Here is a 14,686-nt window from a genome sequence, read left to right as displayed (position 1 = left end):
TAATAAATATTTAGGTACCCCTTTTTAGTTCTACTACCTATAATTTTTAATAAGAATTGATGCTCTTGCCAGGCAGTGGTGGTGTATGCCTTTAATCTCAGCACTCAGGAGGCAGAGGCAGGTGGATCTCTGTGAGTTTGAGGCCAGCCTGGTCTACAGAGTGAGTCCCAAGACAGCCAGGACTACACAGAGAAACCCTGTCTCGAAAAACCAAAAAAAAAAAAATGATGATATTGATGATAACTGAAGTGAGAAGTTTATATTTTAAAGAAATGACATTTTTTTGTCCCTTTTGATAAAAATCTATGAAGCAACAGCTGTTTTTAGATCTTGGAGGCTAATAATTTTATCTCTTAAAATTTCTATCTAGATGTATGATATTATAACTCATGAAATGACAGTCAACTTAAACATATAATATAGGGGTTCGTAGAAGTTTAAATGTTTCAAGAAGAAAGTTTTATTTTAAAATTCCTTTGTCTGCTCTTAAAAGTTCTGATAACTTTAATGTCTCTTGTCTTTTGTAATTGTAAATTTCTGAGCTCAAGTCATTTCTATTTTAACTCTACTGTAAGTGCTTTCATTCTTCATGTGTGTTGTGTCCTCAATGTATTTTCATTGACTTTTGTAATTTTGTCTGTTGCTTTTCAGAATTTTTCAAGTAAAATAAAGATTAAAAGTATATACTCAATATTGTTTGTGGAAAGAAAAACTGTCTAACATAAGATACTGAACTTTTAAGAAGCCCGGTTCACTAGGTTTATATAATATAGCTAGTTTGATTGTCTATTCTTTATTTCTTTTTCATGGATTTCCTGTCTCATCTTCTCCATACCTTGGGCGTGAGTGATTTCTTATAATTTTTCAAGGAAGACTTTCATGGTAACTTTTGTGAATTTTGTGTAGTTGAACTCCATATATTTTATTCTCTGTGGAAATTAGCATGAGATAGATGACAAGAATCAAGTGAAGTAGCATTTCCTTAGAGCAATCTGTAAATTATAACTTGCTGCAAAGATAGTTGCAGTGTTCCCTGAATACCGGACTCCACTATTTTGACACTATAATCCTTGGCCAAAGTCAACCATATTCATTGTGGGAGAGTAGAATTAGGAGTGTGATTAAGTATTATACCAAAGGTAATTATTTAAAAATAGATTTGAAAAGATTAAATAAGAGGGATGGCAGCCATGAAGGAAATTCATATGAGAAATTCATAAAGGAAATTCATATGAGAATGCCCGGGAGACAAAAATCTAAACATCCAGTTATTTATGGCAAAGGCAGAGGCATTCATCTTCCAAGAAGAGCAGTACTGATGCATTCTTGACATCAAATGGCACCTATTTTATCATTTGAACTGATAGAGATATTCCCTTTCAAGCAGCATTTCTTACCAATTTCTTTGCATTTCCCTACCCCCAAACTTGGTGCACCCTTTAGAAGTAGTAATTCCTACGAGTTATAGTCAAAAGAGCATTTGCATAGTCTTTGAGTTCAGGGCCCTATTTACAGTTTGTGTTTTCAAGCTGTATGAAGTTACACCAGCTTCTTCTTCACCTTTGTAGGTGTCTGGTTTTTTTTTTAATGTATACAGAATTAGAATGGGAGACCTAAGTGATGGGAACAGCTATAAAAGCCTCTAGCTACAAACAGCTTTGTTATAACTTTGCCACACCAGACTTTCTGCTATTCCTGTTCCTCATTTTTTTTTTTTAAAAAAAAAGGCTTAAGTCTAGTTACAAAAATCACCCAGGCTTCACACAAATAAAGTTATATGGAAGTGAGCAGTAGCCCTAAATAAAGCATGCTAACTTGCTTTGCCCAGTGTTCAGCTAACACATTAAATCACACATGTAGTAGGCCCGGTACTTCTAAAGCTTATGGATAGGAGTTCTGTGGTGGTTAGTGATACATTGAGACAGCACATAAAAGAACATAAGCTTTCATATGTAGAAGTTATTCCATGTGTACAGATATCATCATTAGAGAAAAAGACAAGTAAAGGATGAGACTATTTGATCCCTGTGACTTGACAGCTGCTTACATAGATTTCAAAAGCTAGTTCTTATTCTGTTTTTGAGACAGGGTCTCTCAAAACCCGGGCTTGCTTAGAAAGTGTTTTGCTCACTACGTAGCCAAGGATGGCCTTGAACTTTGGATCCTTCTGTCTCCACCCCTCCAGTGCTGGGATTCCAGGCACAGTATATCCTCTGATTACTCACGTGTTTGCTATAGTTTGCTAGTCATTACTGCGGGGAAGGTGGGGCATTGTATATGTAGAATCCCTTGAGGTACAGTTTCCTAATGCGAACTGTGGCAGAAAGAGACTTTCGGGTAAGCTGCAGAGAATTTCTGCAGAGCATCTATGGCTGCTCAACAACAGCCATCAAGGTGAGTGACGCTGAGATGTGTTTTGAGTGATAGTGACTCACTGTAGAGATTGGCTTACGTGGTGTGCTCTCTCCCACCAATGCAATAGTGAAGGAAGGTGTTGTAATCTTTTCCTTCGTTCTTTTCATTATGAAAATTTGATGTCATATAGCATGATTAGTTCGTAACATACAGTTTAATGTCTGGCATCAAGTATTTATGTATCTGGCACCAAAAAGTGAGTGGTGTTCCTCAAGTCAGATAGACCTCAAGTGAGGGCAGGTTACAGTTGGCCTCCCATGGCCCTGTTCTTCCTTCCCCCATCATAACTGCAGGAAGACTAAAGATATATTTCTCCAAAGAACCCTTGGAAACACCAAGGAACCTCTGCTTTGATCTTTTCATTTTTTAGCATGTTTTTTTCTTAATTGTATGCTTGACTATTTCTTAACAGTGCTGTTTGTTTTTCTGCTTCTGTGTCCTTAGCCAAAGTCAGGTTAAGATGAAAATTCAGTTCCAAAATGCATGGATGGCTTGCTTTTTAAAAATAGATTAATTAAAGATAAGTTTTGTGTCTTGGCTATGTAAGACTTAAGATATGGCCCCTGATTTCAGAGGACTCTAGAAGCCAGCAGGAAAAGTCGTTAGCACCATAGAGTACGTTAGCAGATTAACTTCAGCTCCTATGTGAAAGGCTTGAGAATGAACTTACCAGGAGTGAGTAGGGAAACGTTGAAATGAATCATGTTGATTAAAACTTAACCAGCAAAGGGCCTTATATGCTCATACAAGATGTTACAGGGAATAAGAGTGCTGTTCACTGTGACTACTAACAAGGGAGTAGAACAGGCCAGGATGACAGTTCTGCACTTGCTAGTTTGTGATGGTCTCTAGATGTTCAGTGTCCAGGTCACCATATGTGCCTGGAGCTCAGTAGAGGTTGCTGGCAATCACTAGCTTATGTATCAAGTTAACTAGATCTAATGAAAGCCTTCTTGTGACTAGAGCACCTCAGGAAGGATTCAGGGAAAGCATCAGTAAGTGAGGAGTTAGACACAGTAGTCCGCAACCTGTGGGTCGTAACCCATTTGGGGACCACATATCAGATATCTTGCATATCAGATGATACATATATGCATATGCATTACTATTCCTAACAGTAGCAAAATTATAGTTATGAAATAGCAGCAAAATAATTTTATGGTTGGGGTTACCACAGCATGAGGAACTGTATTAAAGGGTTGCACCATTAAAATACAGAATTTAATATGCACAATTAGATACTTTTCTGAAATATCTCATTTGTTACCTTAAGCATCAAATCACAATGGCCAGTTAAAAGAATCTCTAAGATCTTCATTTTTAAAAGAGTAATATTCCATAGTTACACTCAAAAAGTCTACAGTGTGTGCTAGCATGCTAAAAAACTTTAAAAGAAAGTCTGTAACTTTGCCCAAACTGTTTTAAAATTTTGATTACAGAATCACTTTTTTGAGATTTTAATAGAGTCACAATATTTCTCACTTCCCCTTCCTCCTAAACGTCCCATATACCACTCCTTGTTCTCTTTCAATGTCATGGATTTAATTTTTCATTAATAGTTATCATATGCATATATGTGTATGCATATACATATGTATTCCTAAATATAACCTGCCAAGTCTGTATAATATTACTCATGTATGTATTCATATGGATGTTTTCAGGGCTGACCATTGGTACTGGATAACCAACCAGTGTGCACTTTCCTTGGGGAGACTAATTCTACTCTGAGGATTTCTTAGTTGCCTCTTGTTCTTTGTGTAGAGTTGAGGCCTCATGGGCCTGTTCATTTTGGCATGTCTGCTGGTATTTTTGTTTAAGTTGTCTTGTTGATGAAACATTGTGGGTGCCGCATCTCACATTACTTAGAGGCACAGTCTCAGAGCAGCCTCCCTGATCCTCTGTCTCTTTTGGTCTTTCTGTCCTCTCTTCTAAAATGTTCCCTGGGCCTTAGGTATGGGAGTGTTGTAGATATACCTGTTGGGACTGGACTCCCCAACACTGGATTTTGATTGGTTGTGGTTTTCTGTAATAGTCTCCATCTATTGCTAAGAGCAGTTTCTTTAATGAATGGTGAGGGCTGCACTTATCTGTGGGTATAATGTCTATTCTGCTGTTCGTAATTGTTAGTTTAGTAAAGTAGTGGTTATAGGTTGCCCTCCAGTATCTATGACTTCACTAGCCCTGAGTGCTTCACTAAGTTTCCAGTATCAGACACGGTTTCCATCCTGTTGAGCACGTGCTATTCGAGACTGTTCGTCACTTCCCTCCTTTGGAAGTTTGCCTAGTGACTTCTGGTACTGTGAAAGCTAGTCTTCAGGGAGTGGACATGCAGATTAGTTTCAGTTCTGAAGCCTCTAAGGCTCTGAAATTCTGATGTCTTCAGCAATAGGAACATTCCACCTCTGGGGGGCAACCAGCGGAACTAGCAACAACCTAAATGTTTGGGGAGTCTTTTGGACAGCCCTGAGCAAAAACTCAAAGGAGAGCTGGTATTGGGGATTTTGTTAGGTGATCTTTGACTCTCAGAGGGAACATCGTCAGCCCAAATGAGAAATTTTCATTTAATCTATGTAAGTATACATGTAATTACATGTATTGTATATTCTTTTGGATAGTTAATAGTATTCTTTTGACTTTTTCAGACATCCTTATCATTAGTTTACCCTTCTCTCTCCTTATGTATTTACCTCTCCCTCCACTTCTCCCTAAGAACCCTTTCTTGGGGGGCCTCAGCATCAATGCGCACTAAATTCTAACCCTCTACTGTCCTAAAGCTTTAGCCCAGGTACCCTATCTTCATTAGTCACTGCAGTCCCATGGCTGTTTGGAGATGAAGATAGAAAAAGTGAGTCAGTACGTTGACCCATTTTATAGTGATAAGATCTGGGATATTGTTGCCAACTGAAACATCACAAGGAATATTGACTTTTTTGATATCCCTCACAAGAAATACAAAGAATATTGGCCTGAGACAAACCAAAGAGCAGAGCTCACTGTGGTGTGTGACCAATGGAGTGGTGGTTGAGTTGCGCTTGTCTGACCCATTCACTTCTTCACTATGGTCCTAACACAAGACATAGACTTGACCATTCCAGACTATCTTTTTCAGAATGTACTTAAACTTTACCTTTTCTTTTTATAAAATGACAGTATTCTGCCAGTCTCTCCTAAATTATCTCAATTTTAAAGGTAAGTGTTTTCTGTGGTTTACAGTAGTCCTCCAGATGTATTTATAATACGTTCAAAGTGCTATAATTTATGTGACCTTTAGTGAAAAATACCATGTTTAATAGCATTTAAAATGTGTTCATTATCTTTCTTTCTGGGTTACAAATAGCTTACCTCACATAAATATGAATGAAGTATAAATTTGGTGTGGAGGGGACTCTAAATCCCTGTTGTAGAAAATGAGTATAATACATAGATATGATTTTATTAAAATGCTATAGTAAGGAAAAAACTTTTTTTAATTTCTTTCAAGCTTAAGATCATTCTTTGGGAAAAGTCCAGAAAATGTATTTCATGTTACTAACAGATTTTCAGGAACACTAGGCATTGTCATACAACAGCAGACACACACAGAGGAACAGCCATAGAATCCTCACTGATGTAGTATCTTGGTGTTCACCGTGGATTCTACAGTAGTTCATGTATTCGTCTTCTAAATGTGATTTCATAGTGGAAACATTCATTGAGCGCATATAAGTTACAGCAGCAGCATCTTTATCTATTCATTAAGAAAAGGAAATCTTTATGATCACCTTTGTCACAGGATCAGCTACTTTCAGAAACTGTGAAGCCAGAGCCAGGAGACATGGATGAGCAGATCAGTGCCCCAAATATAGAAGGCATTATAGAAGAAGAAAAGAAGGAAAAAGAGAAGGAACCCGGAGAAGAAGAAAGTGTACCTGAAGATTGGATTCCTGAAACAGCAAGCTCAGAAACTGTTGATGCTTTCGACGACAACCCAGATGATACCATTAAAGAGGTATGATGACAAGGCTTATGTCCAGAGATCGCATCTAAGAGAAAGGAGATGGTAGATTGCAGTTTCCTATGGGAGCAGAAATATCTCTGTGTCACTTCATTCATAAACTGAAAAAGTAGGTTTGTCTAGTCTAAGAACTAAGCAAACCTTGTCTCTAGCGCACTTGCTACACTGCAATTAGCGTTTTATTCCTACATGAGTGGAAATGGGCACAGATAGCGTATTCTTGAGAAGTGAACCAGAAAGTTGGGTATCCGTCTTTGAAATGCTTGTGATAAAAAGTTGGGAACCTAGCTGCTGGTGGTAGAAATGGCATGTGTTATGTGCATATATTGATACATATACACATGTAAATGCATATGGTTACAGCAATATTTGAGGTCATAACCTGTTTGTTATTGATGCAGTCGAGATTCTGCCAACAATGATCAGATTAATTTCAGATGTGTAAGATGCTGAACCCCAAATGGAATGGTGTGTTCATTTTCACCTTCCAGACTACTTTCATAAAACACTGAGGTAGTCATGGTTTCTAGTTAATGAAGTATTCATTCCTGCTTTGTAAAACTCTTTTAAAAAAATCATTCTCTTTCTCCTAACAGAAACAACTACCAAAATATAGTTAACCTTATATTTAAATGTGTACGTTAAAGATATTGTATTTCCATTTTCCTTATTTTTTCAGTAGTATCACATAGCTCAGGTTAGCATCAAGCTCACTGTATAACTGATGATGGCCTTGTACTCTTCGTCCCCATGCCTCTACCTCCCAGGTGCTGGTATTAAAGGTATTTTCAACTATTTGCCTGCCATTTTTAATTTAAATACTATTGTTATATAGAAGCCATTTTTTTCTTGGTTTCTCTGTTTCTCAAGACTCTTTATTTTCACTGAGGGAAAACTTCTTCCGGCAGTTATTGGTTTCCTACAGAAGGAAAAAATGATCCTGTTTGTGGAAAATTTTATTAGCCTAGGTTTTGGTGATCAGTAAGAAAAAAAGCATTAAATATCCATTTCTTGTAAATTTTTTTATATTTTTTATATTTCGAGACAGGGTTTCTCCGTAGCTTTTGGTTCCTGTCCTGGAACTAGCTCTTGTAGACCAGGCTGGCCTTGAACTCACAGAGATCCGCCTGCCTCTGCCTCCCGAGTGCTGGGATTAAAGGCGTGCGCCACCACCGCCCGGCTGTCTTGTAAATTTTTGAGAGAAATTGTGTGCCATTTACCAATCTTTAGTCATCTTATGGAGGATAAAGTCATACAGTTTTCTTAAGTTCATAAACTTAGTTTTATTGTTTTTTAAAGAAAAGATCACACTATATAGCCCTAGCCATTCTGAAACTTGCTGTGTAGACCAGACTTACTTTGAGCTGTGGAAACTACCTGCTTCTGCTTCCCGAGGATTACAGGCATGTGCCTGCTTTAGAGTCACTGAGGACATTAGCAATCACTGAACATCTGAGGCTTCCCATGTCATAGGAGCCCAGCAAAGGAAAGCTTTTATCACATGCCTATGTTATTGAGAGGCAGGCTCTAGAACTGCACTTCTAAACCAAAACTAGGTTTGTCAGCACAGCACAGATATGCGTTCTTTTGTTCAAGTGTTTTGACATACTGTTTCTTTATTGTTTATAGGAAGAGAGTGTCAGCCTGATGCAAAGGAACCTTCGTGAGTACAATGAAAATCCTAAAGGTATGAACACATTTGACTTTAAAATGACATTTTAAATTCATCTTATTTTTAACTACATGTATATGTGTGTGGGTCTGTGACAAGGTAATATGACTGGGCTATCCTAGAGTCTACTTATTTCCCCCAGGACCTGGACCTGTGTCTTTAATGTCACCGTAGGCATTGAAGAAAGAGCTTTTCTTAAGCCTATTAGTGTAGCAGCAGGTGCTCATAACACAGAGACTGTGATTGCACCTTGTGTTTTCGATGCAAACCATCTGTGTTTGTGCTGTAAGACTGTCTGTTAGGTTTTTACATCACCACTTTGCTGTGTTCTCATTAGAAAGAACTGCTCATAGGCTTGGGATACAGCTCTGTGGTAGAACACTTGCCAAACATAGTCAAGACCCTGGGTTTGATCCCCAGTACCTCAGAAATGAAAAAATAAAATAAGAGCTAAAGAGGAAAAAAAATAGTTTCCTCAGTTTTGTTCTTTTAACTTCTACGAAATACCAAGTTTTAGATTATGTTTAGTAAAATGCTTAAGGATTCTTAGAATGTAGGCATTTGTATCAAAAAATAAATATAAGCTTCAAATGGTTGCCCATATCCAACCAAAAGAATACAATGCATCATGAGTTTTCTCTTAAAGATTATTATTCAGCTATATAATATATGGATTAACTTGAAACATTAAAAGTAACATGTTTATTTTAGTCCAAAGAATCAAAATAAACCACGGTTAATAAAATCAGTAATGTAGGGGCCAGGAAAATAGCTCAGTCATTAAAGCCCTGGCCATGTAATCATGAAGACCTGAATTTGTACTCGAAGAACCCACATTAAAAAGTGTGGTGACATACCTCAGTATTTCTGGGGTGGGGAGGGGCAGATGCAAGAGGATTCTCTCAAGCTCTCTGGTAGCTAGCGTTGCCCAGTCAGTGAACTTCAGAGTCAATAAGAAATCCTGTCTCGAAACCTAAGATCTCCATCTTAGCATAGAGGAAGACGTGGACCATTATCCTCTGGCCTATACACAAGCATGCACACATGAGCAGATGCCCCCTGCCCACAGGTCTTTAAAAACACTTTAATTTTCATGTTTTGTTCTAGTATTTCTAGTACATATTTCACATCGTTAACATTTCCTGATAACTCTTCACAGTAGGAAATATTTGGATACTCATAATCTAAATATTTTTGCACTGGTTAAGTTTCTGGGCATCTAACCAGTAAGACTCCAGTTTTCAGAACTGTGTGGTATAACATTGCCCACTTCTCCAGTGGTGAGCTCTTTTTGTATTATCTCACAATTCAGAGTTAATAGCGTTTTCCTGAAAACATTGAGACATTGCTTTCTCTTCAGTTAGGATAATATTTTTACATATATCCCATTGTAGGACACCTGTATGAACGTATAAAGAGCAGTTCTTCAGAAATTCTGGGAGGTAGTGAAGCCATAAAAAAGTCCAAGAAGGTAAGTGAAATGAGTTTTGCGTTTTGGTGTTAGGACTGAAGTAGTGAAATTCCATTCTACCTTTCCTAAGTTAATCTACATCCTATGAGTTCCTTAATGGGATTTATAACCCCCAATATGCAAAGGGTTTAAAGTAGTAGCTCATGTTTTTACTAAGTTAGCTTTCTTCTGTTATCATTTGCCTGATAGAAATATTTTACCCTTATTTTTTACCTGTATTTTAGATGGCTCCATTGTAAATAGCCTGAAAAGCTGGATTTTTACTTTGAATGTTTTCCATGCATACCTAATGTCTGGAACTAACCAATGTTCTTATCTTTTTCTCAAATAATAGCAGAATCTTCAATACTTTTCTGCCTTGCCACCCCTTCCTTTCCATTTTACAGCTACTGTACCGCAGTGTTTGATTTTATTCATGTCACATACTGTGCTGTTACGTGCTTTTGATACCATGTGCTTTGCTCATTGTTGCTTTTTACTTCTCAAATGTTCTCTTTGGGATCCTTATGCACCCTGAAGAACCTCTTGGAAGTTCTTTTCATAGATGTCTTTTGGTAGTTCACGCTTTCCATTTTCTGTTGTTCTCTGGGATCCTTATGCACCCTGAAGAACCTTTTGGAAGTTCTTTTCATAGATGTCTTTTGGTAGTTCACGCTTTTCATTTTCTGTTGTTCTCTGGGATCCTTATGCACCCTGAAGAACCTTTTGGAAGTTCTTTTCATAGATGTCTTTTGGTAGTTCACGCTTTCCATTTTCTGTTGGCCTGACTGTATTTCTATCTAATCCTAGTTCTCGAGTGATATATATTATGGCTAGTTGGCTAGTATTGTACCTGTTGCAATTGCTGCTATAAGAATATTACTTTAGAGGTAGATTAGAGGTATAGCTCAGGTAGAACAGTTGCCTAGTATGCTTGAGACCCCGTATTCCTTTCCTAGCACTGCAAAATAAATATTATTTTTGCATAATTGTTGAGAGCTTTGTATATAACCTGTAGTTTTATCTATGCTTGTTTTTTAAATTGTCTTTGTTTGTTGTAGCATGCCTATATATGTATTTTTTTATTTTAGTTTAGTGGAAATTTATTATGACTCATAAATTTAAGAAGTCATTTAATTTATATTTTTAAAATTTGTTAACTATAAAAAATTTATTTATTTGAACATTGTACCTCCATTCAGAATATGACATAAATATTTTCTCTTATTTGTGTTTTAATATCAATTTAATATTATTATGTCTCTTGATACATTGAGCAATTTACTGTTTTTTATTGACTTTATATTTCCTCTTTTGCTGAGACTGTTCTGATTTGTAGCATACCTTTTGGGTACTAATTTCAATGTTTTCTTGCATTTTAAAAAAGATTTTTCTTTTCTGTGTATGAACATTTTACCTGCATGCACCTTATGCATGTATTGTCCATGGAGGCTAGAAGAGGCCCCAGAGTCCTGGAACTGGTTAACAGAGGATTGGGAGCCTGTATGGGTGCTGGGAATTGAACCCTGGCCCTCTGAAGGAATAGCACATGTTCTTGAGTGCTGAGCCATCTCTCCAATCCCATTTCTTTAAAGATTTATTTCTTTGTATTTCATGTATTTTGCATGCATGCCTGTCTCTGCAACACTTGTTTTCAGTGCCCTCAGAAACTAGAACATAGCATCACACCCATTAGACTGAAGTTATAGACTTTTAGCTACTATTTGTTTCGTAAGAACAACAAATGCTTCTTCACCATCTCTCCGGTCTTTTTTCTCCTTTAATTTTAAGTGAATTTATGTTTATTCTACTTCAAAATTGTTATATTTTCTGCTTTAAATAAGTCAGTCATGCTCATTTTCTATTTTTTTGCTTCTGAATTTTAATGTCAGCCACCCTCCAAAGCCAAAAATCTATGTGTTGCTTTGGCTCAGTTACTAATAATAGTGATTTATTTCTGTATGTGTTTTGAAATTTGGATTGAATGCATGTTCAATCAGGACAATTGCATGTAAATCCCAAGCCCAGCTAAGTGTCAGTCCATCCATAGAGAATTCTGATTCGCCTGTCTGTTAGATCTGAAACGGTTTTAGGCTAATGTCTCTTTTAAGGGTTCCCTGCCCACATTGGTCACACAAACTTCAAGCTTACCTCAGCAAAACATGTTTGTTGTCATTCAAAAGCCAAGTGGCATATGCTGTTTAGTTTTCTCCTGCTCTTTCTATGTGGACTTCCGTAAACAGTCCTTTAAGAAGTCCCACATCGTGAGAGAGTTGACTCTGTCCAATCTCCTACATTTCGTGAACTCAGAGCTCTTAAAATCCCAGGAGCTAGGCTAAAAGGTTTCCAAATGCTCACCCCTGAAGTTTGCTCTTCCTTTTTTTAAGGCTCACAGGGATTGTCTTTAAATTTTTGAGAAATTACCTACGTATTAGAAAGTTACACTTTCCTAATTTAGTGAGTTTTTCAAGATGGGTACCCTTCAGTATAGCAAGTAAAGGGGTACCTCCATTTTAATCCATAAACCTCCTGCTAGAAGTCTTTATAGATTGCATTTTACTCGGTTAACTCCATCTTAAGATTAAAAGGAAATTACTATTATTAGCTTCATTTTGATTTCTAAAAGAGGTGCATACAGCCTCGTAAAATGTTCATTTCTTGTGGTTTTCCTAGTTTTGACATCTTGTCAAAAGCATTATTTTATGATAGCTCTTTGAAAGATGCTGATTTCTTCCAGAATAAATCTTCAAAGGTCCTAAGTCAGATGACACCTTTGTCCTCAGAAGACGGTCTTCCCGGCTGTCTCCTGCACATGACCCCATAGGCAATACCCTTGTTATTATATTGGCCTTTCCTCCAAGCTGCCTTAGTTTTCCAATGTTGGCCCTACAAACCTCAGTCCTCAAGGACAGCTTGCCACATCTGCCTGCATCTCACTCATTGCCCCTCATCAGCCTTTCTTAAACACCATTCTGTGTCTGCCAAGGATCCCTGGTATTTTTATCTGTCATCTATATTCTGCATGTCCCAGTGCTGGCATCACAGAGCAGCCCCTCCGGCCCTCCCACTGATGACTCGGGCCTACAAGCATCACACAGCCTTCATTTGGCAAGCCTAACAGTGTCTGGGAGCTGCTGGTCTCAGGATTATGGAGGTATGCCCTCCTTTTCTAGAATATCACAGCAGAAATGATTTGTAGTTAAGGGACACCAGTGATAGCAGAAGTCCCCAAATGATCCAGTCTTCTTACATTAAATGTTAACACTGAGTGATTTCACCCTTGAAGAAACATGATGGTATGTTTTGGAGATATTGTTAGTGTTGAAAGGTATATCCTGAAAGGTCTGATTTTTGTCATCGTGGCTTTCTGATAAAAGGGGAAATTTTGTATATAGATACTAAGGGCATATTGTTGTATATGTATGTACCTTAAAATGTGATTAATTCATGCTCATACCTGTTAATAATTATATCCCTGTGTGCTTTCTGAATACTTCACTTACTGAAATGAAATTTTTTTGTTTGTCTGTTTTTGCTAGATTTCCTTCTTTAACCGGATGTCATTGACAGGTCAGAAAATGACGCAGAATACTAATGAACCACTCCCAGAGATAAAGCCAATAGGAGATCAAATAGCCTTACAAAGTGATAAGAAAGATGCCAACCAGAATCACATGGGTCATAATCTTCGGAATAGTGCAACACCAAATATGGAGGGAAAGTCCAAATCCTGTACAATACTATAAATGTATGTTTATGTTTCCATGGTCACCGAACACATTTGTTCTTCATACTTGAAAAATGTTACGACTTCTGAAGGAAATTTCCTAATAACACTGTTTTAAAAAGATAAAAATCTATGTTTGGCTTGGTTTGAACAGTATGAATAGTTTTCATATTTATTTATCTTAATATTCTTAACAAGCAGTTTCCAAAATATTGTACCTCCAACCCTCCTTGAAGTGTTCTGGCCTTAACTGTTCAGTGTTGCATAAAACAATATATTTTTGTATTTGAAAATGGAATGAAGATATTTCATAGTTTTGCTAACATAGTTACCATTCTTTGTAATTTCCTAAGACAATGTTTACGATCTTACAACACTGGAACAGTTTTGAATATATTTGCAACATTTTCAAGCAGGCAAAATTGTGATGAACTTGTTTTAATAAATTATGACCGGTCGTTTCTGCTGTTAATATGGAGAAGGTACTTGGAATTATCAACAAGGGTCAAAAAATCTAATTTTGAAAATGAGGAGGCTGGAGAGATGGGGCATTTGGGGATCTTACACAGGACTTCAGTTTAGTTTCCAGCCCGCGCCCCCGCCCCCGTCATGTGGGGCTTACAACTGTCTTTAAGTTTAGTTCCAGGGGATCTGATGCCCTCTTCTGATCCCTGCAGGTACCAGGCAGGCACATGGTACACAGACATACTTGTAAGAAAGTAATCTTAAAAATTAAATCTAGCCGGGCGGTGGTGGCGCATGCCTTTAATCCCAGCACTTGGGAGGCAGAGGCAGGCAGATCTCTGTGAGTTCGAGGCCAGCCTGGTCTAGAAGAGCTAGTTCCAGGACAGGAACCAAAAAAGCTACGGAGAAACCCTGTCTCGAAAAAAATAATAATAATAATAATAAATCTAATTTTTTAATCAAAAGGCACAAATATCTTTAACCCTAAACAAAGATGTGTATCATCTAGAAAATTTGACCAGTTTTTACCCTGAGACCTCCAGTGAGGCTTGCTCATTTCAGCTGTCTCTGGCCACTAATGGCTGCCTTGTGACCTGAGCAGCACGCAGCGCAGTGATGTTAAAGCTACAGACCCGTTCTGACAGCGACGAATGAACCCCTTTTCCCATCCTCCCTGTCGCTTCCCCCATCCTTCCTTGTAAAGGAAACTTGCCACTCTTCAGCAGTGACCAGTGTCCCATTTAAGCAAAGGAAACAGAACCCCATCTTTGTATTTTTACCTACAGGGTAAAAAAGTGTTAATCCAGAGCTAATATGCTTTATAAAATCTTAAAAAATAGTTTTGTGAGTGGATATTACACTTCATAGATATTTTATGAAAGGCAAATACAATTTCAAAACTTGGGTTGTTGAAGCTGCAGTGCCAGTATGATATTGTAAAAGTATTTGAAACAAACTGTA

The 14,686-nt window shown here is 37.5% G+C and overlaps 1 protein-coding gene across 6 annotated transcripts in view; it reads left to right on the top strand.

The window, feature by feature from the left end:
• Positions 1 to 13,733, top strand: part of Rpgr (retinitis pigmentosa GTPase regulator) — a 47,656-nt gene extending 33,923 nt beyond the window's left edge. For 5 of the 6 annotated variants that reach the window (XM_075956661.1, XM_075956660.1, XM_075956657.1 and 2 more), the window contains 4 exons: positions 6,191 to 6,406; positions 8,042 to 8,099; positions 9,479 to 9,555; positions 13,074 to 13,733. In XM_075956661.1, coding sequence (XP_075812776.1) covers positions 6,191 to 6,406; positions 8,042 to 8,099; positions 9,479 to 9,555; positions 13,074 to 13,280 — 558 coding nt within the window. In that variant the 3' untranslated portion in view covers positions 13,281 to 13,733. Of the gene's footprint in view, positions 1 to 6,190; positions 6,407 to 8,041; positions 8,100 to 9,478; positions 9,556 to 12,565; positions 12,689 to 13,073 lie in introns of all 6 variants that reach the window. The other variant, XM_075956658.1, reaches the window with a different exon arrangement.
• The last annotated feature ends 953 nt before the right edge of the window (positions 13,734 to 14,686 follow it).

This window comes from Microtus pennsylvanicus, chromosome X, assembly GCF_037038515.1.
Source record: "Microtus pennsylvanicus isolate mMicPen1 chromosome X, mMicPen1.hap1, whole genome shotgun sequence".
NCBI lineage: Eukaryota > Metazoa > Chordata > Mammalia > Rodentia > Cricetidae > Microtus > Microtus pennsylvanicus.
This window is presented reverse-complemented; position numbering and strand designations above follow the sequence as displayed.